Genomic DNA, 26611 nt, shown 5'->3' on the forward strand with positions numbered 1-26611 from the left:
GTTCATTATGTCAAAAACAAAAATAATTTTGCAATTTTTTTTGTTTGGCTACATGTCAAGGTTCTATTTGATTACTATTTTTTAAAACTACTTTGAAAAACAGTTTTTAAGAACAGTTTTTTGTGTTTCTAGAAAAAAAATTGTGTTTGGGAACTGAATTCTAGAAAACAGTTTTTGTTCTAAAAATATATATATATTTGGTTGAGTTAATAAAAAATGTTTTTAGAATAAAAAAAAAGTTTTTTAGAATAAATAAAATAAAAAAACATGTTTGAAATTTATTTTTTTAATTAATAAAGTGTTTTCTTCCATTAATTTGATATTATAAATATATAAATAATTTTTATATGCATAATTCATTTAAATTTTTTAAAAAATGATTCTATTTTGAAATTTTTACACTAATTATAATTTTCTTAAACAAATGATGACTTTATAACTATGTGTAAATATATTAATTTCAATAATTTAAGGAAAAAAAAAAGAGTTTGCGGGTGGGGTGTGTTGGTTGGGTAAAACTCAACTTTATGAAAATACAAAAAGCATATAAGAAAACAAAAAAAAAAAAAAACATGAAAAATAATTTATTTTTTGAACAATGAAAAAATAATGAAAACATCTTTTTATTGTTCTCAAAATAGTGGTTTTTGATAACACGAAAAACACAAAAAACAAAAACACACTCTCTTCCCTAAACAAGTTTTTTGTGTTTTTTATTCTCAATAACAGAAAATAATTTTTGAAAACGGAATCAAATATGTCCTAAGTTTTTCTTTGTTTTGAAAGTATTGAGGGCATAGGTTCCGTGATGATTTTTTGATGTTTAATAGACAATTAATTTGGTAAAGTGTTTGTGGATTTCAACAAGTTAATTTGATGAATAGCCCCAATATTTTTTGTTGGAAAAAAAAAATAAAGGAAAATATAAAGAACAAAATAGAAAATAAAAATAAAAGAAAAAAAATAAAAATAAAAAAATAAATTATTTTGATTGGTCATTTAATTCTTTTATATAAAGTTAGGGTAATTTAAAAATGAATAAATTTTTTTAACTATTTTTAATTATATTAGATTTTATTTAATATTTTTCTACCGATTGACATGAAAAAAAAAATCATTTTTTAATTTTTTTTTTCTTAATACCGAAAATCATTTATAAAAATTCTAAAAAACCATGTACACGACTTTAGTAGAATCACTGTTAAGCACCACATCTTTATTTTTCATGTCTCATATATGATCCAACCCTTGACGTGATTCTCGGGTGTAAATTATTTTATTTTGAAATTTTGGCAGTTGTATAATGAACTTGCTTTAGCTTTCAATCACCATTTGAAGTGTATATACTATTTTGGTTGTATGCAAAAGAGCTAGTTTTGTTTAAGTTATTAAGTAGTTTGTGTTACACAAGTTTCAATTTCCACTTATTGATATCAACGGTAGAGTGGGCACATTTAAAACAGTCCAAATGAGAGCTTATATGCTAAGCAAACATCCTAATTAAGAATTTTATTGGGTTTAATTCTTTATAAATGAAAATTAATTATGAGCTTATTCCTAGTTAATTTTTTTATAAATAAAACTTAATTGTAATTAAATCAAGATAAATATCGTGAATAAGAATTTTAGTAATTTTTTTTGTAAATAAAATTTAGTGCGTAAACCAACTTAATGATGTCCCACATCGGATAGGGGAGGAAGTTCCTAGCACTATATATGTAGAGGCTCCTCTTAACCAAGTAGACGCGTTTTAAAGCCGTGAGGGCCTTCTTGGGCCCAAAGCGGACAATATCTACATGGTTGGGTGCGGGTCGTTACAAATGGTATCAGAGCCGATCCCCGACCCCGGTGTGGGGGTTTGTTTGGCTCCATAAGGGGTGTTTGTCTGTTTGGCCCTGCAATCCCATGGGACACAATGAGGACGTTGTGTTTGCATGGGGGGTAAGCGCTATATATGTAGAGGCTCCTCTTAACCAAGTAAACTTAATAACTTAATTTAAGTCATTAAGTAAATTAAGTATGTTTGGTAAAATAACTTAATGGTATGACTTAAAGTAAAAAATAATTTTAAGTAATAAGTAAAAATGATTAATTTATTATTAAATTCACATATTTATTATAACTTTTTACCCATATTTGTCTTGGTTACCTTCATGATCTCTTTTACCGTACCACGCCCTCAATTATTATTGACCTCTTTTACCTTAATTATAATTTATAAGGAAAAATATATCAATTTTATGATTTTAAATTAATTTTATCAAACAATCTTAATACTTAAAGTAAAAATTAAATAATAAATTTTAAATTAACAACTTAAATATAATTTAATTTAAAATCAACTTAAATCATTCAATAATAAGTATTAAGTTTTATCAAACAACCCTTAATCTTAATTAAGTTTATGTGTTCATTCTAAATGAGAATTTAACCTCGTTGAGTTTCATGGTACAGATTAAGTGGCATTATGACTAAAAGTTTAACTAAAGTTGAGTTTTAACATGGTTGAGTAATTAATATTAATTTTTTCAAACACCTTCTTAAAGTTTGTTTGACAGTAACTTTAAGAAATATTTATAATTCAATTTTTTTTTTTAAAAAAAATTAGGAATTTAACAAAATTTAGAAAATATTTCCGAAAATATGAAATTTTCACGTTTAGAAAACATTAGAAAAAAAGAAGAAGGTTATTTTCACGTTTTCACGATTGCTCGCATGGTTTACTGGCCTGTGCGATCCTCCCGAGCCATAGGCCTTCAAATTTGTCCAACAGAGCTAAGTTTCACCCCTATTTATTGGGCCATACGAGCCCTTCTTACATAAAGCCCGTCGATTGGTGAGTAGTGCGTATTACGCAATTTGCGCACATTAGAAGCAGGCACTGACAATTGAACTCCATTTCTAATCTTCAACCATTTCATACTTTGGGACGCAGATCGAACAACTTCATTCAATTGTGCACACGGATCCTTGATCAGCATTCTCAATGCTCCAACTTCAAACACGATCAATTCAATGGCTCGCCAAACCCTAGAATTCATAATTTTAACTCATCCGATCCTGTTTATTGACCAGATCTCGTCAATCTGATCTCGGAGTTCTTCGAAGAAATCCCTAAATCAATGGCGGGGGCCGCCTCGGCACTATTCCTTCTCGACATCAAAGGCCGCGTTCTGGTGTGGCGCGATTACAGGGGCGATGTCTCTGCTGTTCAAGCCGAGCGCTTCTTCGCCAAGCTCATGGAGAAAGAGGTCCGGTCCTCTACTTTTCATACGATCTTTTGTTTATTTATTTATTTATTCTATCTGTTGATAATCTATAGATCGGTTTTGATGATTTATTGAGATTTATGTGTGGTTGTCGAGAAAATGGAGGAAAAGATAATAATTTAAAACTTTTAATCTTTGGCTTTCATTATTTGGAACACTTGGACCGAAAGACCTCCCCTAATAAAAACTATTGCAACCAACAATGCACCGTAAAACATCAGATTCAATTTCCATACCTATTTAGGTCATATGTTCTTTGTTTTCCTTTATGTCCATGAGCTCTTTCCAATTTCCATAACTATTTAGGTCATATTTTGACATAATTCTTTGATTTTAATGGTTCTTGATTTGTACTTTTCGAAAATAAATTTTCTAATTCTTACTTATTCAGTTCCCAATTCAATCCGTATAGCAAAATTTGAGTTCATTTAGCTTGGGTTTGAACAAAAATTATTGTAAATCTCAGTTCCAGATGAATTTTCTTTCTTGATCCCACTTTTATATGCTTGGTAAATTTCGCTTTGATATGCTTTTCTGTTATATCAACAATATTAGCTTACTCAGCGAATAGCTTTTGGAAGTGTGCAAATTCATGGTTGATTTGGTCTTATCATTTTCTTCAGGGTGATCCAGAGTCTCAAGATCCTGTTGTGTATGATAATGGTGTTACATACATGTTTATACAACACAACAATGTTTTCCTAATGACCGCATCAAGGCAGAACTGCAATGCTGCCAGCCACCTCCTCTTTCTACACCGTGTTGTTGATGTAAGCGCTATTGGTAATTATAGTTTTATACCTCAGCTACTGTGGTTTTGGATACAATCAATTCCAACAAAATTTGAAAATGAGATGTTTTCTATTCTCCAGTGGCTATGTGATTTGATATTTTTTATTTTATAACCTTTTTGAATTCTTTGAAAAAGGGATTTGAATTCCTTACATTGATCCATTTTTTGGTTGCAGGTCTTTAAGCATTATTTTGAAGAGTTAGAAGAGGAATCACTTAGGGATAATTTTGTGGTAGTGGTAAGAGGACGTCTCAATCTGCCCTTTTACTGGTCTCTATATAACTTTATTCATTGGTGAATTTTATTAATGCTATATGATAGTAATAAACAATTTGATCCTCCTTTTTTTGGATGCTTGGATTGTCTCTCATTTGGTGCCTTTAATAAATTCGTTTTATGTGTAAAAGAAAGCTTAATGAAAAATTCCATGAAATCATACTGATGCTTTGTGCTTTTCTTAGTATGAGTTGCTTGATGAGATGATGGACTTTGGTTACCCTCAGTATACTGAAGCAAAGATTCTGAGTGAATTTATCAAGACTGATGCTTATAGGATGGAAGTTTCCCAGAGGCCTCCCATGGCTGTAACAAATGCGGTGTCTTGGCGCAGTGAAGGGATACGTTACAAGAAGAATGAAGTAGGTCAATTTTTATATGAGTTATATATTCATGTTTTAAACCACTGTACAATAAAGCTTTGGTTTTTGTTGGTCAGGTATTCTTGGATGTGGTGGAAAGTGTTAATATACTTGTAAACAGCAATGGGCAAATAATTAGATCGGATGTTGTTGGAGCATTGAAGATGAGAACATATTTGAGGTGTGTTATCCAACTGCTTGTAGAAATTGTGTAGTGTTATTCAATGCCTAGCAAGGGTAAAGAGATGAATTTTGACTATCAAAATTACAAGCTAATATTTACCATGTAAAACCAATGTGCATAAACAAATTGAGAATCAAAGGGAAACTTATCTTGTGTGGTTTGTTCTCCAGTAAAAAAAGGGGCTATCCTGACCTGTGCATTCAGAAAAGCTAGTGTCTGCAAGCTGAACTTTTACACCATTATTTTCAATCTAAAACAAAATCAGACTTTAATTAATGTTGAAACATATTTTTGTTGATTTTGTTTTATCACATCAAGTATTAAAACTTAGGAGGTGTTTGGTAAATCAACTTAATGATTTAATATGACTTAATGAGTCTATGTGGGAGGAGCTAGGGGCAATAAGGGGCATTTGGGATGATCCCTGGTGTTTAGGGGGCGACTTTAATGTCACCCTCTCCCAAAGGGAAAGGAGTAGTCAGGGTAGTTTAAATGGTGCAATGAGAAGGTTTGCTCAGGTGGTTGATGAACTAGAGCTCCTAGATCTTCCTCTGCAAGGGGGTGTGTTCTCTTGGAGCGGGGGTAGGAACAATCAGTCCTGGGCTAGACTGGATCATTTCCTGGTGACCCAAAGCTGGCTTGACTTGTTTAGGGGGGTTGTCCAAAGTAGGCTTCCCAGGCCCACTTCAGATCACTTTCCCATTCTGTTGAAGGGTGGCAGGCTAAGTCGGGGACCCTCCCTGTTCAGGTTTGAAAACATGTGGCTTAAGGTTGATGGTTTTAAGGATCTCCTTCGGGATTGGTGGCAAGGAGCGGGGAGGAAAGGGAGGGCCAACTTTAGACTGGCTGCTAAGCTGAAGGTGTTGAAGGAGAAAATCAAAGTTTGGAACAGAGATGTGTTTGGTAGGCTGGAAGTTAATAAAAGCTCAGCTCTCCAGCAAGTTGATTTTTAGGATAGGGTGGAATGTGAAAGGGGCCTGTCAGAAAGAGAAACGGAGCTGAAAAATGAAGCTAAGGAAACTTTTAAAAAGTGGGTACTTTTGGAAGAAACCAATTGGAGACAATTGTCAAGGGAGCTGTGGCTAAAGGAAGGGGATAAGAACACAGGGTTTTTCCACCGGATGACCAATACCCATTGGAGAAACAACTCTTTGGATAGAATCAAGATCAATGGGGTGGAGTTGGCCGAGGAGCAGGAGGTGAGGAAGGGGATTGTGAATGCTTTTCAGCATCAGCTCTTGGAAGAGCCAGGATGGAGAGCTGGCATTGAGGGGTTGCACCTTGTCTAAACCACAGTGAAGCTGAAGCTCTGGAGATGCCCTTTACTGAGGAAGAAATTTTCTTAGCTCTGATGGAAATGAACGGAGACAAGGCTCCAGGCCCGGATGGGCTTACTGTGGCCTTTTGGCAATCTTGTTGGGATTTTGTGAAGGAGGAGGTTGTAGAGATGTTTAAGGAATTTTATGACCAGAAATCTTTTGCCAAAAGCCTAAATACTACCTTCTTGGTCCTCATCCCAAAAAAAGGTGGGGCTGAGGACCTCGGGGATTTTCGGCCCATCAGCCTTTTAGGGTGGCTGTACAAGCTTCTGGCCAAAGTGTTGGCCAATAGGCTGAAGAAGGTGTTAGGTAAGGTGGTCTCGGTGGATCAAAATGCGTTTGTGAGGGGAAGATTGATTCTGGACGCCTCTCTCATAGCTAATGAGGTGGTTGATTATTAGCAGAAGCGGAAAGAGAAAAGGCTGGTTTGCAAACTAGATATTGAAAAAGCCTATGATAGTATTAATTGGAACTTCCTCATGAAGGCTTTGCATAAGATGGGCTTTGGGTCTCGTTGGATGAAGTGGATTTGGTGGTGCATCTCAACTGCAAAATTTTCTGTTCTTGTCAACGGGGTGCCAACAGGCTTCTTTTCCAGCTCTAAGGGGCTGCGTCAAGGAGATCCCATTTCTCCTTACCTTTTTGTTTTGGGTATGGAAGTGCTGAGTGCACTCATAAGAAGGGCTGTTGAGGGGGGCTTCATTTTTGGTTGCAGACTTTGAGGGAAAGGGGGGATGAAGATGAATGTGTCCCACTTGCTCTTTGCTGATGACACAATCATCTTCTGTGAAGCATGGAAGGAGCATCTAACTCATCTTGGCTGGATTTTGGCGTGGTTTGAGGCGGCTTCTGGTCTTAGGATTAATCTGGCTAAGAGTGAATTAATTCCTGTTGGGGAGGTTGAAGATATTGAGGAAATGGCTGTGGAGTTAGGGTGCAGAGTGGGGGATTTTCCTGTTAAGTATTTGGGGCTGCCCCTTGGAGCCCATCACAAGGCATTGTCTATGTGGGATGGGGTGGAGGAAAGAATGAGGAGAAGATTAGCTCTTTGGAAAAGACATTATTTGTCTAAGGGCGGGAGAATTACCCTCATTAAAAGTACTTTGACCAGCATTTCCATCTACCAATTGTCCCTTTTCCGAATGCCCAAGTTAGTGGTAAAAAGGCTTGAAAAATTACAAAGAGATTTTCTTTGGGGAGGGGGAAGCCTGGAAAGGAAAATCCACTTGATCAATTGGGAGGTGGTGTGTACTCAAAAGGAGAAGGGGGGTCTTGGCATTCGGAAGATTGTTTTATTGAACAAGGCTTTGTTGGGTAAGTGGATTTGGAGATTTGCCTATGAAAAAGATTTATTTTGGAAGAAGGTGATCGGGGTGAAGTATGGATAAGAGGGATGTGGTTGGAGAACTAATGAAGCTCGTGGTACTTTTGGAGTGGGGGTTTGGAAGGAGATCCTGAAGGAGGCAAGTTGGTGTTGGGATAACATTGAGTTCAAGGTGGGGAGGGGGACTAAGGTCAAGTTCTAGACTGACCATTGGTGCGGCAACGCAACGCTGTCCCAAAATTTTCCCCAGCTTTATGCCATGGCGGTCTTTAGAAACGCAATGGTCAATGAAGTGTGGGATTCAAGCCTTGGTCAAGGAGGGTGGAATCTCAGATTGTCTAGAGATTCTAATGATTGGGAGCTGGATTTAATAGAAGAGATGCTTCTGTTGCTAAGGGACTTCAGGATTTCTTCAGAAGAGGACTCAGTGTTATGGAAAGGAGGGGGTCTTGATATTTTTCGGATTTGGGAGGCTTATAATTTGCTGGCTGCCCCCAATCCCCTCGTCTTTCCGAAAAAGAGCATTTGGGTGGATAAGGTTCCAACCAAAGTTGCTTTCTTTGCGTGGGAGGCCACTTGGGAAAAAATCCTCACGTTGGATAGGCTTAAAAAATGAGAGTGGCAGCTCCCTAATCGTTGTTATTTGTGTGGCTGTGAAGAGGAAAATGTAAATCACATTCTTTTACACTGTACAGTGGTCAGGGTCCTTTGGGAGATCGTCCTTGCCTTGTTTGGGGCTCAGTGGGTGTTCTCAGAGACGTGTTATTTTGTTGGAGGAGCCCTTTTGTGGGTAAAAAAAGGAAAAAGATTTGAAATTCCATCCCGTTGTGTATTTTTTGGACGGTTTGGAAGGAAAAAAATAGGTTAGCTTTTAGAGGGGGTTCTTTAGCTATTCAGACACTCAAGAATTATTTTGTATGTAGTTTTTTGGACGGTTTGGAAGGAAAGAAATAGGTTAGCTTTTAGAGGGGGTTCTTTAGCTATTTAGACACTCAAGAATTCTTTTGTATGTAGTTTGTGGAGTTGGGCTAGGGTGTATATGGGAGAGGAGTCCTCTTCGCTTTTAGGCTTCTTGGAGTGGTTAGCGGCTCCTTAAGGGCAAGTGAGGTTGTTCTGCTTATGCGTTTTTTGCTTTTTGGCTGCTTTGTATACTCCTTGTATGCTTTGAAGCCTTCCGCCTTTTTTTAATATATTTTGTGCTCATTTATCAAAAAAAAAAAAAACTTAATTTAAGTCATTAAGTAGATTAAACATATTTGGTAAAATGACTTAATATTATAACTTAAAATTAAAAGCAACTTTAAGTATGAAGTCAAAATAGTTAACATACTCTTAATCTCAAATTTTTTTTGCCTCATTTACCCACATCTAATGAGAGTATATTTCACAGTCATGACTCTACATCCATGACTCATTTTTATAATAAGGTATTAGTTAATGTGATGATAACTATTAGTTAAAACTAATAAGGTAAATATGTTAATTTGATGATTTAGAATAAATTTTAAGTTCACTTTATTAAACAATTTTAATACTTAAAGTAAAAATCAAGTAATAAATTTTAAGTCATCAACTTCAGAATAATTTAATTTAAAGTCAATTTAAATCATTAAGTAGTAAGTATTACATTTTTACCAAATACCCTCTTAGTTTTGAAAGTTAGAAACTGAACTATTCCCAAATAAATGCAAAATTTTAATCTGCTAAATTCCAATTTACTTATGCTGGTAAGATAAATTAGTTGAAGGCATTTAATGTTCTAGCTGATGCTTGTATTTCAAATAAAAATATTTTGCACCTATTCTTTGTATGTTTGTTGGCCTCTCAATTTTATTCGACAAACTCTGGTTTCAGGAGTTCATTTTCTTTGGAACTGTAGGATTGTTTTGATGTAGGATACAATGAAGAAGTTCCTTTTATTTTAACTATGAAGACGTGATGTGCAAGAGAGTGCAAAAAAATATGTGCTCTATTTCTCATTCATGCATGTGGAAACTTGTGCTCAATTTGTTGTGTGATGGTTGTGGAAGCCTGTGCTTAATGTGCTATGTGATGCTTGTGGAAGCCTGTGATTAATGTGCTATGTGAGGCTTGTGCTTAATTTGCTATGTAACCCATAATATGGTGGATGAACCCAACCCTCATACATACTTGCCCAGAAACTATACTTGCATCTCTGTAGCATGAAGGTTCCATTCCATTTTATTTTTTATTTTTTATTTTTTATTTTTTGGCATTTTACCTTTAGGGTTTTATACTTGCTCCTGCATGCTACCTGGAAACTAGAAAGTATTCATACTTTATCTGTTGCAGTGGTATGCCAGAGTGTAAGCTTGGGCTAAACGACAGAGTATTGTTGGAGGCACAAGGTCGATCAACAAAAGGAAAAGCCATTGATCTGGATGACATCAAGTTCCACCAGTATGTAGTCAAACTTTTTTGTGTAGTTGTAATCTGCTGCTGATAATTAATTTTTATTTTTTTTCTGATAATTATCATGTGCAAAAATGCAAGGGCTGATTTATTGCAAACTTTCTATTCTCACTGCAAGATCTCAAACTAAATGTGCTTATTTTTGTTTTAGATGTGTTCGTTTGGCTCGATTTGAGAATGATCGAACAATATCCTTTATTCCTCCAGATGGATCTTTTGATCTCATGACATATAGGCTCAGTACTCAGGTTCAGCTTGTGCGGTTTCTAATGCTATGATTTTCCATTGTGTATCATATGTCATGTGTTAAGGTTTATTATTTTTGCTCTTAGGTAAAACCTCTGATATGGGTGGAAGCTCAAGTTGAAAGGCATTCAAGAAGTCGTATCGAGATCATGGTCAAAGCACGGAGCCAGTTCAAGGAGCGTAGGTATATTTCTTTAGGTCTTGGCTGCTGATCTCTATCTAGTCTAGCACCCTTGGTCAGGGTAATGCTTAGCATTACCTGAGTTGACCCATGAATTGACCCATGAGTTGATTTAATTTTGCAGCACTGCAACAAATGTTGAAATTGAATTGCCTGTACCATCTGATGCTACCAATCCAAATATTCGAACGTCAATGGGATCTGCTGCATATGCACCTGAGAATGATGCATTACTCTGGAAGATAAAGTCTTTTCCTGGTGGCAAGGAGTATAAGTTAGTGTTTAAATTGCTTCTGCTGCCCATAAATTGTCTAATGTTATTTTTCTGTTGATAGCTATTGATTTTGAAGGATTCATTATCTTGTTTTCTGTGCAATTGACTTAGTTTTTAATTTTTTGGAAATTCAAATCTTTTAGGAGTATATGTTGAGGGCAGAGTTCAGTCTTCCCAGTATAACAGCTGAAGAAGGAGCTCCTGAGAGAAAAGCTCCCATACGTGTGAAGTTTGAGATACCATATTTTACTGTTTCTGGAATACAGGTATGTGCTTGCACACATGATTGATTGCTCTGTTAAATTGAGCATTTTGATAATATTCTTCTGATACCATATTCTGTGTCCTCTCTCTCTCTCTGAGAAGTAACACTCTGCCTAGTCAATGCTTGAAAATTTTGTTTGCTAAATTTTTTTAATTGTTCGGTTAAATTTTCATTTGGTACAGTTGCTATGAAATATAGTTTTGCTTGCAATTTTATTGGGCCAATCGATTATGAGTTGTAGAGCAGTTTGCTAAGTGCTTGTTTGGATACATTTCTTGTTTTTTGTTTTTAAAATTAGAAAATGGTAGTAACTTTCATATAAAATGCAAATACTCTTAGACGCTTATACTGAAGTAATAGATTTAAAAACTGTTATATATAAATGAGGTATCAAAAAACTTTTACAGTCTCAAAATTTAAAATTTCTGAAAGTAATTTCCTAGTTCTGTTGCCTCTAATTCTTGGAGCATCAAAGGAACTTTCTATCTTTGAATGCATGAGATTGACAACCTTATCAGTTGGAGCAAAAGGAGCTTGGATAAATCTTTTCCTGTACTCTGGTGAATGCAGGTCACATCATGAATGCTTGATAATTCTTCACATTAACATATTCTCAATCCATTTTAAAGGTTCTTGTTTCAGCAGTCCTGTATTTCGTGACCTCATAAATGTCAAATAATATCAATTTTATTAGGACTACCTTTTCCCTCTTTAGGTTGCCATATATTTAGGAAATAATATAGTACCCTATCGAATGAGCCTTCTGCTGTTGTCATCTGGTTCTCCTGGTTTAGGGGAAATGTGAAGAGATAGTTCCCTGGTACTGAGTTGAAATTGCATAACAAATTCCGTGGTTTTTTGCTAAAATCATGATTTTATGAAGTGTTTCTAGTCTTTCTAACATTTGAAAATTTTTATCTTTCAAATATTAAAGATGCTAGAAATACTTCCTAAAATCGCTACCAAACACACTCTTAGTAAATTGATACAATGACTTTCTGTTTATGTTTTTGCTTTTTCTGATTATTAACCATCTGAATTTGGGGTTTTGTAGGTTCGCTACCTGAAGATCATTGAGAAAAGTGGTTATCAGGCTCTGCCTTGGGTGAGATACATAACTATGGCTGGCGAGTATGAACTAAGACTTATTTAAAAGCCACTTGCATCCCTTGGTGTTTTGCGGTTACACCAAGTTTTGTTAACAGGCTTTGTTCATTTAGGACTTGCGCTTTAGGTGTAAACATGGAAGCCTCATGGGAAGTCAAATTATCCCACTATCATCAGTCCAGAGCATTGTCTTGCTTTTGCCAAAATTTTCTTACCTGTATCTGCATCATGATTGTTTTAATCTTAACAGAGGTTTGTAAGAGTTGGTCACACCCAGAAACGACTTTTATTTTTTTTTTTTGTGAAAATTCCAAATCCTTTATTGTGAATCAAATGTTTGTGAGATTTTGATTAGCCACTATGTTTCTCCAGAACGGCTCACTAGTGATAAGTGGAAAATTTTCAGTTCTATTTTATTTGACCTTCTATGTACTTTTTACTTGTTTATGGTGAAAACTGAATCTGTAATTGGTCCCCTGTTCTTTTCTCCTTTTTAATTCAATGTGATGCAAACACGTTATGATTGATAGGAAAATGTTATGTCCATGATATTTGTTAGTTTTAGGAATGGGGATGTGCATTTGGTGTGAACAGTTTTGTTATCCTGCCCTCTATTTTTCTCTTTGTATTTTCTTTTGTTTGAACTTTATAAAAAATTGAAAATAGCTCGAGCCTTACCTGATGTGTTGTTGCACATCTTTACTAACATGTTCTATCACCATTCAGTTCACCCCCTTTATTTCGTCTTTAACCGTATTAGCCATATGTGGGACCCTGAAGGAGTAACAAATAGTTTGTCCTCATTGTAGCATGACTTCAGTGCAGATCTTATAGTTCTGTGTTCTGAAGGATACGAAGCTCTAAACGATTACGTCTTCCAAAAAACACGGGGAGTTTGCTTATGTACTCTCGAATCTGAGTTTTCTTGATCAATTTGAACAGGACACGTGGAATAAAATACCCGGTATAAGGGATTAGAGGTAGCATTATTGATTTTTTAGAGACGATAGCCCCGTTTTTAACTCTTGTTCATTTTACGTTGTGATAATTATAAAAATTTGAAAAGCTTACCATGTTTTTGAACATGCAATGTTTTTTTTTAGTTTTTTGTACGACCATATTGAAGGAGCCTATCCTCATCCAATCCCTGCACCGACATAAGGATTCCAGAAGATTCAAGTGTCCTAAAGACGGGATAAAGTGGCTAGTCGATCAGTTGCGAAGTTAATATTCCTAACTATGTTCCTCATCTAGACAAGCAAAACCCAGTGATGGCAACAAACCTGATGCACCTAGCGTTTGCCAATGCACATGGTATGACACTTGAGTCTTAACCATGGTTATATCTCCCATTGCCATGGCTAATCAGAAAATGCACATGGTATGACACGTAACCATGGTTATGCCTCTCATGACTATGGTTAATTAGAAAACACATGTATGCCCTCACTCAGTCACTCGTGAGGCCATTCAAAGTGGGGATCTTTTCCTACTCTTTTAACTTATTGATTCTTCTATTGCTAACTCGATTGTTGGAGATGGTGTGTTAAGGCAACTACCGCTAACATTGGTGCAAGCTCACGGAAGAGTATCAATCAATTGGCAAAGGTGTCCTTTATAGGGAATCCGGAATTACTCTTTTCCTTAACCTTGAATCTCAATTGCATGCAATCTCCTAGGACCCTTTAGATCCTTGCAATGAAAGCAAACAAATATATAAAAACTTTTATAGGATTTAGATTTGAAGGTTTGGATGTGCTTTCTTAGATTTAGATATTTCTAGAGATAGTGTAAAAAACCCTAAAGTCAAGGAAGATCTCACAAATGGAGTAATCTTCACCTAATGACTCCTTGAATCTAATACGTTGAAAACATTCCTTAGCGCTGGATCTTAGCTGCATGAAATCTTCCTAGGGCTATTTTAGATCCTAACAATGTCAGTAAACAAGCATATATAAAATAGGATATAGATCTAAAGGTTTAGATGTACTTTTGAAGATCTAAATGTTTCTAGATCAATTCTTATTGATGTAAAAAAATCCCGAAAGTTGTAGAAGATCTCACAAATGCATTAGTCTTCCACCCAATGACTCTTCCTTGTATCTAAGATATTGAGATGATGGATATCTTGTTAGAATAAAACTTTTAAAAGTATGATATGATATAATAAACTTTTGGATTTTATTATTTATTGATAAAGTTTCAATTCACTTTTACTTATCTTATTTCCATGCATTATATCTTATAAGTATTTTGACTTATATATTTTGTATTCAATGTGACTTGAGTGCATTAACTATTACACAGAAGATCCAAATTATAAATTCTTTGCAAGTAGATGACTTGTTTATAGTCGATTCATGAGCTTGGGCGATCTATTAGAGGTTGTAGTATACAACCTTCTAATTGAAAGGATGACTGGTTTTGGTTATCAAGATAAGTTTTTCATGATGAACGCATTAGTATGTATGGTTATACATGGGACAAGATCCAAGGTGAGTTATGACTTAAGGTTATCAAGTAGTTATAATTTCATTAAGCTACTTCATTGTGTTGTCTCTTAACCTTGAAAGAATATTAAACTTGTACTAAAGTTAGCAATGGATTTGACCTATATATGATATTATAAGTTGATCATATATTTTTCATGTATTGATTGAGTCACTGTTAATGGAAGTCGATAGCAATATGTGTTATCAATAAAAACACTATGATATCTCAATAGAGGCACCATGACATCTCATGTGATTGAGATAGAGTGTCCCCTTTGGTAATTTTAAGGTGATGTATTCATGTAAACTATGACCATAATAGTTCTTTAAGTGAAACTTGATATCAGTTAAATACACAATAGGAGGATCTGTAACTCAAAAATTGTAGAGGTAGTTTTGAAAAGCTGATAGCTTTCACCTTGTTAAACTATGGACACCAAGACTTTACATGAGCCCATTAGTGGTAAGGAGTGTAAGTATGCTTACAAAACAAATAGCTCATCTACAAACCATATAGCAAACACTTGGTAATGTTGTAGGCCATCTTTTATTTATAGTTGCTACTCATGTTGCATGTAGTCCAGAGATTGACTTCAAATGGTCTCAAGGAGAGCCTAGCCAATTTGCATTACATGATTGAATAAAAACTAATTGAGGTTTTGGGCAATTGCAATCGTATGTCAAAACCATGTCGTTCCTAAACCCCACAACATAACTAAACACCAAGCTCCACAATTGTCATGTGCTTAATGTTTAATTTATTATAAATAATATAAAAAAAATTAAATAGAATTAAAATGAGTTAAAAACTTATAAATTTTAAAATTATTTAATATTTATGTAAAAGAGAAAAATAAGTTAAGTAAGTTTTAAAAAGTATATAAAAACATTTTATTAACTTTAATATGTTTTTTTAATTTTTTATTTTCTTGTATTTTTCATCTCTATTTTCTTCCTCTTCTATTTTTTTTTTTTTTTGGGTAAAATTTTAGAGAAAACCAAACATAAGCAAAATAATTTGCTTTCTTAACTAAAATATAAGCTCCATCCAAAACCTTAAATTCATATAAAAGACGCAAGTCTGTCTCATTCTAGGGAGGGTTGGATACATTGTGTGACTTAAAAACTTTTCTTTCCTCCTTGTCATAGTCAACCCGTCTTATTTAATGCCTTGACTAAAGGGGAAAAAAATTGTGTGTAAGGCCAATAATTCTAAATAAATAAAAGGAAGATTTTCCGTGGTTCAAGTCTCCCCTGTATCTTCTACATCTCTTTAGGGGGAGCACGCCGTATCTTCAGGCAGAAAATGGGGGCAGAAGCTTTAGTGAAATTCTTGGCACAGAGACTGGATTACTTGTTATCCAAAGAGACCGAAAACTTTTCAGGCCTGAGTGGACAAATCCTGCAGCTGAAAAGCAAACTCGATGAAAGCGGATGTTTCATTCAAACTCTGGATCGAAGCAAATATGGAAATGAGTCTGTTCGGCAATGGATCCGGGAGCTAAGGGACACCATCTACGATGTGGAAGATCTCGTGGATCAGTTCATTACTGGGGCAAATGTTTCAGATGAGTCTGAAAAGGCTCTCTTGATCATCCGTTGTGGGAGTGATTTGGAGAGTATCCAAGTACGCCTCACCCAAATCTTGGATCGAAAGCCGCAGTGCGATACATCCGCTTCTTCAGCAGGAGGGGGCCATGGAGAGAGCTCTTCTAGCTTCGTTGATCCAGGTGATCAATCTTTAGCCTTACTGGTGTCCGAGTATATGAGTTTACCGTATTACCTTAGGTCCTGCTTGATGTACTGTTGTGTCTTTCCTGCGAAATGTGGGCTAAGCAAAGGAACGTTGACACGGATCTGGATGGCTGAAGGTATCATACAAGCGAAATCAGGAGAAATTCTGGAGGATGTAGCTGAAGAGTATATTGAGAAACTAGTTAGCCTTGGTTTGCTTGAAACAGAACTGGACTGCAGAATTGAATTCAAAGTTCCATATCCACTTCGCCGATTTTTAGTCGATGAAATGATGGAAGAAAACTTCATCATTGCCTGTTCACATTCAGAACCTATTATCCCCGCCACTGCTCGTCATGTCTCCATCCACAACTGTTGGAATGATGCAATACCAAACTTGAACGATCTTCCAATTCGTTCACTGTTTGTTGTTGGGATAAGATACTGGGAACACCCGAAATTTACATTCTACGGACTCAAGTATTTGAGGGTGCTTCACTTAGAATGGATGAGGAATATGGTGAAGTTACCAGGTGAAGTCGGAGATCCAATACACCTAGGTTATGTTTGGTTCCGAAAAATACTAAGGAAAGAAAAAAAATGTAAAGAAAAATAATTTTTTCTTTGGTTGTCATATGAAAAATATAAAAGAAAATCAAAACTAATTAAAAATTTATGTATTTTAAAATTATTTAATCTTTATATTAATAAGTTAAAATAAATAAAATGAGTTTGGAGTAAAAAATAAAAATAACTTATCATTTTTTAATCCATTTTTTATTTTCCTTCATTTTTCCTTTCCTTATATTTTTCCTATTTTTTCTTAAATTTTTTGAGAACCAAACATAGCTAAAGAAGTCCAGGGAGCTTCCTGAGTAATCTTTGTAGCTTACAAACATTGGATACTAGATCCTGTTCGATATCGTCACTGTCAGATGGGTTATTGAATTGTCTACAGTTGAGGCACCTCTTAATGAGCCGATGCGATTTACCAATAGGTATTGGGAGATTGAAAAACCTTCAGAGTGTCAAAGGAGTTTATGCTCGTGGCAGCATTTCGAGAGAGTTAGGTTGCTTAACCCAGCTCAGGGAACTTGGGGTGTTGAATGATTATGACGTAGGTGAACTGTCTACCTCTATCATGAAGATGAGCGGCCTTTTGTCCTTAACTTTAACTGTTAGCTTAATTTTTGATGAAGATCTTCTGGACACTTCGGAGCCATTTTCACCACCACCATTCCTCAGAAAACTCCAATTAGAAGGCCGTCTAGTTAGTTTACCTGACTGGCTTAGTTCAACCGAAAATCTTACTAAACTAAGATTAGGCTTCTCCCATCTATTTGAGAACCCCAATGCAGTGCTTCAGTTTCTCCCCAATTTGAAGCATCTTACTCTATGGAAAGCCTACAATGCTAAACAAATTGGGAAAGAATTCTGCCCGGCAGGTGGGTTTCCAAAGTTAGAGGTGCTTGTCATCGCTTCATACAACCTAGTAGAGTGGACTGAGATTGAAAAGGGGGCTCTGCCCAGCCTGAAATACCTGCACTTCCACTCCTGCTCTAGGTTGATGATTCTTCCGGAAGGATTGCAGTATGTGACTACACTACAAAAACTCATTCTTTTTCCTTTCCATGGGGATCATGCCCGAAGATTAGATCCTGAAAGAGGTATAGAGCACTACAAAATCAAACACATACCGAAGGTGCGATTTTTCGAATAGCCATAAGCATGCAAGTCAGCTGGGAACCTATGCTACCAATCTCGTTCAATCTGGTAACCGTCATTTCCGGAAGGCCATGATTGGTACACTGCTATGGAATGTGAATGGCTATCTTGTTTCATTCCTATTTCTTCTTAAATAATCATGAATTTGTCGGTATACGATTAGTTATTTCCATTTTAATAGTAAAGAGTAATGGTAAAATAAATAAATCTGACTTGTATACATAATTTAGAATATATATTTTTTATTTTCATTTTAAAAAATCTCTCAACTACGTATAGATTAAAATAATTTTTTATTTTCATTTATAAAAAACCATCTTTTGAGAATTGTTTTTTTTTCATTTAAAAAGAAAATTAAAAAAAAAAAAGCAAATAAAGTAAGACATGATATTTTTCTTGTTTCATTCTCTCTCCACCCACCAATACCATTACAAAAAATCTTAAAATATGATTTTTCTTTGAATTATATGGGTTTTTATAAATTTCTTTTAACTTTTCCATTTTTTTATTAAGTAAATAGATTCTATACCAAGCTACACTTGATAGAAACAATTTATAAACTTTTAAAAATAATTTGAAACTAAAAAATTGATTCATAAAATGGTCAAATTAACACTAGAAAGTTACATAACTAAATTCATTTTGAGTGACTTTACTAATTTTGTCTATATGATCATGAATTTATGAATTTTTTCACTAGGCATAAATAGACTTCAAAGTAAGCAAAAAACTATTGTGTTAGATTGGTTAACAGTTTTAGTCATTTTTGAAAATAATTTTAAACCCATAGTGACCTAATAAATATAAAAAATTTAAGGTAAAAAATTACTTTATAATGATTTTTTTATTTTTTATGGAATCGTATTTTTCAGATTTTTTAAAAAGATTATTATAAAAAATTATTAATTTTCAATTATTATTATTATTTTTAAAGTTACTCCACCAAGTATCCTTAATGCTTAAAATAAAAAAGTGAGTAATAATTTTTAAGTTAATAATTTAAAAACAATTTAATTTAAAGTCAACTTAAATAGTTAAAAGTGTGAAATATTAAAAATTTAATCTTCATCCATTTGAATTTCATTAAAACAACTTTCGGGTGAAATCAATCCTATTTTAGAAATAACAAAGTTGATACCATTTAAAAAGTATCTGAAATTAAAATTTTCCCTTAGAATTGCATTAATTAAATATTTTTGGTCTTCCCAAATATGCCACCATATAAAAAAAATAAAAAATAAATAAAATAAAATAAAATAAAAATAAAAAGGAAAGAGCATGGTGTTGACTCGCAATGCGAGCTCTGTGGCCAACCCTCTAACATTATTTGGTGACGCTAAGAAGGAAGGAAATGATCTTTGCATGCCATTCTCCTTTTCACATCTAAGCTCTGCCAGAAGCAACAAATGAAACTTTGTTCAAAGTTGGTTGATGTTATCCGCATCCAATTATGTCATTCTTAAACTTTCACTTGCAAATCAAAGGATAGTTCCCCGCTCATTGCTTAAATTTTGAGGAGAAAATCTCAACCCAATAACCCCAATTCATCGTGTATACAAGTGGGTGGAGAGGAAGAGAGACAACTCACTTCAATCGCTGAGAAAGGTGAGGATTCTCCTTTAACAACCTCTGAATTAAATTATAGAAACCTTCCCAATTACTTCATATGCTGCTTGGACTGCGTTTGTGTGTATGGCAAGGGAAGATATCTAATGAAGAAACGACAAGTAGTTTGGCTTTTGTTGGCCAAGGGCCTAATACAAGCTAAAGCAGAGGATACCATGGAAGATACAGCAGAAAATATTATTAAGCAACTGGATGGCTTGGGAATGCTTCAAGACTTCGATGACCCAAGTCGTGTGAAAGTCTGCCGTCCATATCGGGAATTCTCTATTTGTAAGGTAGAGGAACAAGGGTTCGCCACTGTTTGTGTGAATTCACTTATCCATTTAGCAGTCGCTGGTGGCGATAAGGACCGATTTACATGGCATCATTGTCCAATCTCTGTTTTTCATGGCCACAAAAACCCTTTCTGGGCCAGTCTGGGAACAGTGTTTGGTGGATTGAAATTTTTTCTGGTGTTGGATTTGAATGGTGAGATTGAATACTTACCCAATGAAGTAGGTGATTTGATACACCTACGGTATTTGGGATTGGAAAATTCAGAGATACGTGAGCTTCCAGCTAGTATTGATAATCTTAAAAAGCTACAAACTTTGAATATTAGAATGTGCGGAAACTTAAAGAAACTACCGAATGAAGTTCTCAACATGCAACAGTTGAGGCACATTGAAATGTCCAGAAGTTTTGATGATGGTGAAATCAGAGTGCCAAGTGGGATAAGGATATTAGTGAACCTCCACACTTTCTGTGGGCTGTATGCTGGGGATGGCATTGCTCGGGAATTGAGTAGCTTGACTCAACTTCGAATACTTGGAATTAAGAGGGTTTGTGATGATCATGGTGGTGAGCTTTTTGAATCCATCATGAAAAGGGTGGACCTTGTTTCCTCAGTCTCTTGAAGCGAAGACAACGTGGTTTGGAGAAGAAGATAGTAGGAAAACCGCATTGCTCTCCTCATTAGAACCATTCTTGCGTCCACCTCTTGTTTGCGAGCTTCATTTACATGGCGGACTAGTTGAATTTCCCAAATGGATTGCCTTAATGGGAAACCTCACCAGTCTACATTTATCGATCTCTTATCTATCAGAGAGCCCAACTCCAGTTCTTCAGTTTCTTCCCAAATTGAAGCATCTCAATTTATAGCATGCCTACAATGTTAAATACATTGGTGAAGAATTTTGTCCAGCAGGTGGATTCCAGAAGCTAGAAACTTTTACTCTTGCTTGTGACTCCCCAGTTGAATGAACTGAGGTTGAAAATGGAGCTTTACCAAGCTTAAAGTACCTCTGTTTCCGGTGTCCAAAACTGAAGTTACAAGTGACTTCCTGAAGGTTCGCAACTGGGTTAGCATACACATTTCCTCAGTAGACCAATATATTGGACAAGATGAGCTAGCCAGAACTAGCCCTGCAATTCCATATATCAACTTGGACTGCTCTACCATAGAAAAAAGCATACATATATACATACATACATGTATCTATGTATGTTTTCTAAGTTTTAGATTGATTGATTGCTTGATTGCTTGTTGAGCCATATCATATCTTATGCAGATAAAAATTAGTTATACAGATAATAGAACCAGATAAACCATAGAGAAGATTATTAAACTAGCCATAACTAACCAAGCATCCAATTACTCCATACAAAACTGACATCCACAAATTTGATTATATTATAATCACTTTTTGATTTGTTTCTATGGTCCTTATCCAATTACATAAATTATTGTGGCATTTGAACATTATGCAGACTCATCAATGAGAAGGGGCTTAGGCAATGCGATCCCATACATCAGCTCAAAGAGGCAGTTTATGATTGAATTGCTCTGTAGTAAGAGTAATGATTTTGAAAAACATATAAATGGTAGTTATGTAGAATACTATATCAATGGCTTGTTGAGTTATATATGCAATACTGCAATGCTAGGTACTTAGTTCTATGTAAGATATTATGTGTTTTGCTTGGTTCATTGTAATTGATCTAAGTGCCAATCTTGTTAAACTGTCTACTATGTATCAATAGAAGTTTGTTAGATTATCTGTGCCAATCCCATATATTTCAGGAGCTTTGTTTTCTTGTTACATTTTGCGTGACTCTCCTCCCAAGATTGGCTCACTTTATGGCCGATGAGAAAGGGTATTTAGTAAGACAAAGTAGCCATTTTGGAATCTCTGACTGCAATCAAAGAGGACATTTTATAATCTTTGGATAATTAAATGATACTAGCTTTAAGAAAAACATAAGAAGGAGAAGAAGGAAAAGAAGTCTTATGATGATGTAAGGCCTGATCCAAATGGGTTTACATCAGGGAAACAAAACTGTTCATCGAACCAATTATACAAACCACTAGATGGATCTAGATATTATATTGCAGCTACTCTCAATTTTATTTAACCTCTGGCTTCAAAAGCTTTCAAAAAAAAAATAGTGCATTCATCTTATCTGCTTCCTCTCCAATTCATCAAATTTAATTCCATTACCATTACTATTAGTAATGGTATCCTGAATAGACGATAACCTCTCTAAGAAGAGGTTGAATGTCTCTTCATCGCCCAGCATACTGACTCTAACATGCTTTGGATCAGAACCAAATAGGCTCCCACCTCTCCCCATAATCTTATATCTTCTAAGAAAAATCTCCAAGTCCTCAATGTCATTGTTGCACTTCAACCATGCAAAGGCTGTTCAGAGGGGGGAAAAAAGACAAGTTATTAGAATATGCTTATTGTAGGCCTTTTGGGGAATACCTAGTTGTGTACATTTTATTAAATTATAAAGTGCATTACCAGGATGTGGTTCAGTTTCTTCACCGCTGAATTGGCAATACTCTTCCATATACTTTGGCAGGCTGAAGAGTCTGCTACGACTGATAACCTCTCTGATTTTTGTCCATCTTTCAGCCATGAGGCTTTTGCCATATTGGAAGAAGTTGGCCCCAATGCATTGGCTGCTATCAGATACCGCGCCGAGAATTTTAGCAGCACGATGCTGAGATTCTCTCGATACACCAATTGAGTTAAGCTCAATGTATTTAGTCATCTTTATAGCCACGTCCTTATCCTTCACCACAGCCCACCTTGGAAAGGAAAAAAAAAACATGGAAAAGACTTGTTAAAAGTTTGATGTAATGGTTGTCATTTGCTCTTCTTTGAGGTCTTGATCATTCACTCTCCCTACCAACACAGTTACTTAAAGAAGTGCTGAAAGGGCGGCCTTTTACATTTTCCATCTTTTTCTTGCTAAAAGATATTTTTCCAATTTTGCTGGAAAGAGAACATTGGACAAGGTACAAAAATATGAAGTTTTATCTTTTCCACTTCCATGATCTTGACTGTAAAAGCAAACAAGTTTGTTGGGAGATGACAGTAAGCTAACAAAGCAGGTCATGGTCATATTAAGGAACATATTTAAAAAAACAAATTCCTTCAATTAGAAATACTTACCCAATTCGAGATCCTGCATGTCCCATACTTTTGGAAAATGTAAACAGCATAATATCATAGTCGGCCTGAGCAGTAATAGGTGTATATTGTGGCCAATAATAGGCAAGATCATGAATGAGCTTGCCGTCATTTCGGTTCACCATGGGGCCTCGAACTTGACCATCTGGATTGTTGGGCATGGTGACCAGCTCTATGTAAGGTTCTTTCTTATCAAATGTGTATGCATCACCAGCCCATTTGTACAGAGCTGAACACAAGAAGTTCGTCTCTTCTGGGTATGACTGCAACACATATTCCAAATCTAACCATGTAAAGAGAATCGAAAGGGAAGACAACTTATGTGATTTCTTTTACTTCATCCCAGACAAGAAACTCCTGTTTTTAGTTGGGATTCCAAAAGGATTAATCAAAGGCTTTGGCATCAAAATCGAGTTGATGAATACATAATTTTATTTTGTTTAACATATAAGCTAGGTAGATGCAACGAATCTCGCAAATCTTTATATATGCTCAAGATTCTATCTACTTGGATAAAAGAACACAAGAAAATCCTTACAAAATATCACTTCATATTTGAATAATTTATTTTTAAAAAAAATAGTTATTCTTAATATCTCTATAGTAAACCTGTTGACTTATAATTAGCCTACTCAAGACAAAAATAAGGTTGAAAGAGGCAGGGAAATCCAAGGTTGACCAACCTTAAGATATCAAATCATACATGCCCATGTTACCATGCTACTTTGGCAGCCCAAACACATGGTTATGAATTTGTTCCTTGTTTCCTTGCTAAATCAAGGCGGCCTCGGTAAGAGACACGACCAGGTCGCTAAACAGTACATACTAATACAGTTGTTGCATTGTTTGGTTGATTTGGTCGCTGAATTCATGATCCATATTTTAAGTCAAACTAAAACAATAGGGTGTGTGGAGGGGTGTGGCTCTCACCGAATAGTATGGAACCGCAGACACCACATTCACGGGCTCAGGCCCCCCGGGAGAGGTGAGAGCGTAGAGCGCGGCGTGATAGAGCTGGGTCGAACCTGTCCCCACCAAGATATGCCGATCGTCCGTTACTGCATTCCCAACCGTACGATGTAATTGCCTGATTGCCTCCTCCAGTTCCTTCTCCAGAAACCAACACACTGTTCCAGTATCGGTCAGGTAGCTCATAAAATCACAGCTATCGATCGTCACCTTACATTTGTCGCCCACGCTTCGCCAGAAAGGCTTGAACCCCGTTGGATCTCCACTGTTTCAAATCCAATGGTCAGTTATACCATATTAAATTGGGCAGTAGAGTCTTTAATGTTGTTTGTAAGGACAACTTCTGGCAATTATTAACGCTATATTGAATTTAGTCCGTTGAAACAGCAGGCCCACTACGGTAAATATTTTAATCCTGTATCATTCATCAATATTGCACCACTTCAACCCAAACACTGTTCCGGTAGCTTCAAATCATAAATCTAGACAAAACTTAATCTTGTAGAAAGAAACAGAGAGAAAGATGAGAATGTGGAGGGGAGAGAGACGAGAAAGTTACTGTGAGAGAAGGATAACAGGACCGGAGCAGAGATTGGAGTTTGTGTCGTTGTCTTTAGGCTCAGCTGGCAATGAATATCTGCTAGCGTAAGACACCGCCGGCTCTTCTCTAGGCATCTTCACGGTCATGGTCGCCATCTTCTCTGTTTCTCTGTTTTGAGTTTGGTGTGAGTGTGGGCTGTGTACAAGTCTTCTACGCTCTTATCAGTTCTCTCCCCCCCTCCACAGTTGGCCTCTTTATATGGCAGAGAGAATCCTCTCCTAGATCACAACAGATTCCATTTGACTATTCAGTTGGATTTCTTTTACCATGTTTAGATTTCAAATTCACTATAAAATCCAATATTAAATGTATAATATCCTTTATTTTGTTTCTTTCTTTTAATTAATTAATTCCCATTCCCACTCTTAATCATGGGTTTCAGGATTTCCATGGACTCATCTCTTGGAGAGGTGAAATATGGTGATAAGTGAAGACCCATCAGAATTGAAAGATGTTTTTCCCTTTTTTTTATTAAAAAAAAAAATCCCATATAAATAAATTTCTTAAAAGAGATTGGGACTGTCATGGTAAAAATTTTGACATATCCAGACATAAATCATTATGGATATAATCTAAATTTAATCTATATGAGGAAAATATAAAACCTAAAATATTAATTGTCAAATAGGTGGAGCATTTTTTCATTTGAACTTTTTTTAAGAAAATTTAATAAATCAAGTATTAAGAGCTCATCATGGTATTAAAAAAAAAAAAAGAAATGAAAAGAGAAATGAAAAAATATTAAAATATTTTTAGACAAGAAATTAAAAAGGTGAAATAAATGTGATACTTGGAGATCAAAAGGTATAAAGAAAAGTGGAAAAAATATATAAAAGTCAAAATAAAATGGATGGGACCCATAAGCACGTTCACTTTTCCGCAATTCCTTCGAGGCTATTTTTATCTTTTATTTTTCATATTGTTAGCATCAATTATGTTAAATATGTGGATTTAGATCCATTTTTTGCTTTAACTAACCCTAAATCGTAATTATCCCTTTTTTTTTATTAGTTATATGATTTAAAATATCTTAAATCATAATATATATTTTTTCATTTTCTCTTAAACAGAATTTCCTTCAACTGAGAAATATAAAATTATAAAACATAATTTTTAATGGACATTTAAAATAAACTATAGTATTTTGTAAAGAGTAACATTTGTATTATAAATTTTTTATTAAATATAAATTAATTTTTTACTTAAATTAAAAAATAAAGTTTTTACTAATAACAATATAAGAGGAGTTATTGTTAAATTAAGATAATAATTTTTTAGTATATTTAAATTATTTTATTCGTTTGCTTTTGATTTGAAAGATTAGTTTTATTAGGAGTTTAGTTTTTATTAAAATTATATTTTTAAATGTCATATTTCTTAATTGTAAAATTTATTAAAAAGAAAAAGAAAATAGATATAGTAAGACTAGTATAGCTTGGTAGGAAGTAAAGACATATTTGATAATTATTTTCAAAAATAATTTTGAAAAATAGTTTTTGTTCTCTAATTTTTGAATAACAAAATTCTATTTAGAAATTTAAAATGTTTTTAGCTTATTTTAAATATTTTTAAATATGTTTTATTTTTATATGCAGTGTTTTATTTTTTTATCATTCTACATGTTTGTACAATTATTTCTTAGATAACAATAAAAAATAATTAAAAGATGTTTTTTAAAAACACTATATTTTATACTCTTAATGACATAAAACCAAAAATAGTTTTTGGTTATCAAATGTATTTTTTGTATTTATTTTTTTGTTCTGAAAAATAGAAAATTATTTTAAAAAATAGATCCAAACTAAACCCTAATATAAACTACCATTTTAATTTATTTTTATTTTTATGTTCACTAAAATTATTAGATCTAAATAAATTGTTTCACTCCATAAAATTACTTACTTATTCTTATTTATTTATCCAAGCAAAATGTTAATTGTTTCCATGAAATTCCTTTCATTAGTGCCGCA

At 34.6% G+C, this 26611-nt stretch overlaps 3 protein-coding genes and 1 pseudogene across 3 annotated transcripts; 3 read left to right on the forward strand and 1 right to left on the reverse strand.

Moving 5' to 3' along the window:
* Positions 1-2833: 2833 nt before the first annotated feature.
* Positions 2834-12508, forward strand: LOC117919038 (AP-1 complex subunit mu-2). Its single transcript, XM_034836084.1, has 11 exons — positions 2834-3251; positions 3893-4039; positions 4238-4300; positions 4524-4700; positions 4778-4881; positions 9841-9948; positions 10112-10208; positions 10293-10390; positions 10512-10653; positions 10805-10927; positions 11981-12508. The coding sequence occupies exons 1-11, from the start codon at positions 3123-3125 to the stop codon at positions 12077-12079; spliced, it is 1287 nt and encodes a 428-aa protein (XP_034691975.1). The 5' UTR covers positions 2834-3122; the 3' UTR covers positions 12080-12508.
* A 3323-nt stretch (positions 12509-15831) lies between these two features.
* LOC117915146 (disease resistance protein Pik-2-like) lies at positions 15832-17979 on the forward strand. Its single transcript, XM_034830726.1, has 2 exons — positions 15832-16792; positions 17258-17979. Exons 1-2 carry the CDS (start codon positions 15832-15834, stop codon positions 17977-17979), a joined length of 1683 nt encoding a protein of 560 aa, XP_034686617.1.
* A 1786-nt stretch (positions 17980-19765) lies between these two features.
* LOC117915156 lies at positions 19766-20936 on the forward strand (annotated as a pseudogene).
* A 927-nt stretch (positions 20937-21863) lies between these two features.
* On the reverse strand, positions 21864-24824 carry LOC117912625 (L-tryptophan--pyruvate aminotransferase 1). Its single transcript, XM_034827303.1, has 5 exons — positions 24600-24824; positions 24002-24305; positions 23054-23334; positions 22397-22686; positions 21864-22291 (listed from the first exon to the last, which is right to left on the reverse strand). Exons 1-5 carry the CDS (start codon positions 24734-24736, stop codon positions 22044-22046), a joined length of 1260 nt encoding a protein of 419 aa, XP_034683194.1. The 5' UTR covers positions 24737-24824; the 3' UTR covers positions 21864-22043.
* Positions 24825-26611: the final 1787 nt, after the last annotated feature.

This window comes from Vitis riparia, chromosome 1 (assembly GCF_004353265.1).
Source record: "Vitis riparia cultivar Riparia Gloire de Montpellier isolate 1030 chromosome 1, EGFV_Vit.rip_1.0, whole genome shotgun sequence".
In the NCBI taxonomy this organism is placed as follows: Eukaryota; Viridiplantae; Streptophyta; class Magnoliopsida; order Vitales; family Vitaceae; genus Vitis; species Vitis riparia.

Coding starts and splice junctions, on each gene's coding strand:
- LOC117919038 (XM_034836084.1), top strand. CDS start 3,123: ATGGCGGGGGCCGCCTCGGCACTATTCCTTCTCGACATCAAAGGCCGC. Junction 4,040..4,237: donor TTCTACACCGTGTTGTTGAT/GTAAGCGCTATT, acceptor TTTTGGTTGCAG/GTCTTTAAGCATTATTTTGA. Junction 4,701..4,777: donor TACGTTACAAGAAGAATGAA/GTAGGTCAATTT, acceptor TTTGTTGGTCAG/GTATTCTTGGATGTGGTGGA.
- LOC117912625 (XM_034827303.1), bottom strand. CDS start 24,736: ATGGCGACCATGACCGTGAAGATGCCTAGAGAAGAGCCGGCGGTGTCT. Junction 22,687..23,053: donor CATGCAGGATCTCGAATTGG/GTAAGTATTTCT, acceptor TTCCTTTCCAAG/GTGGGCTGTGGTGAAGGATA. Junction 22,292..22,396: donor AGAAACTGAACCACATCCTG/GTAATGCACTTT, acceptor CCCTCTGAACAG/CCTTTGCATGGTTGAAGTGC.
- LOC117915146 (XM_034830726.1), top strand. CDS start 15,832: ATGGGGGCAGAAGCTTTAGTGAAATTCTTGGCACAGAGACTGGATTAC. Junction 16,793..17,257: donor GAATATGGTGAAGTTACCAG/GTGAAGTCGGAG, acceptor ATTTACCAATAG/GTATTGGGAGATTGAAAAAC.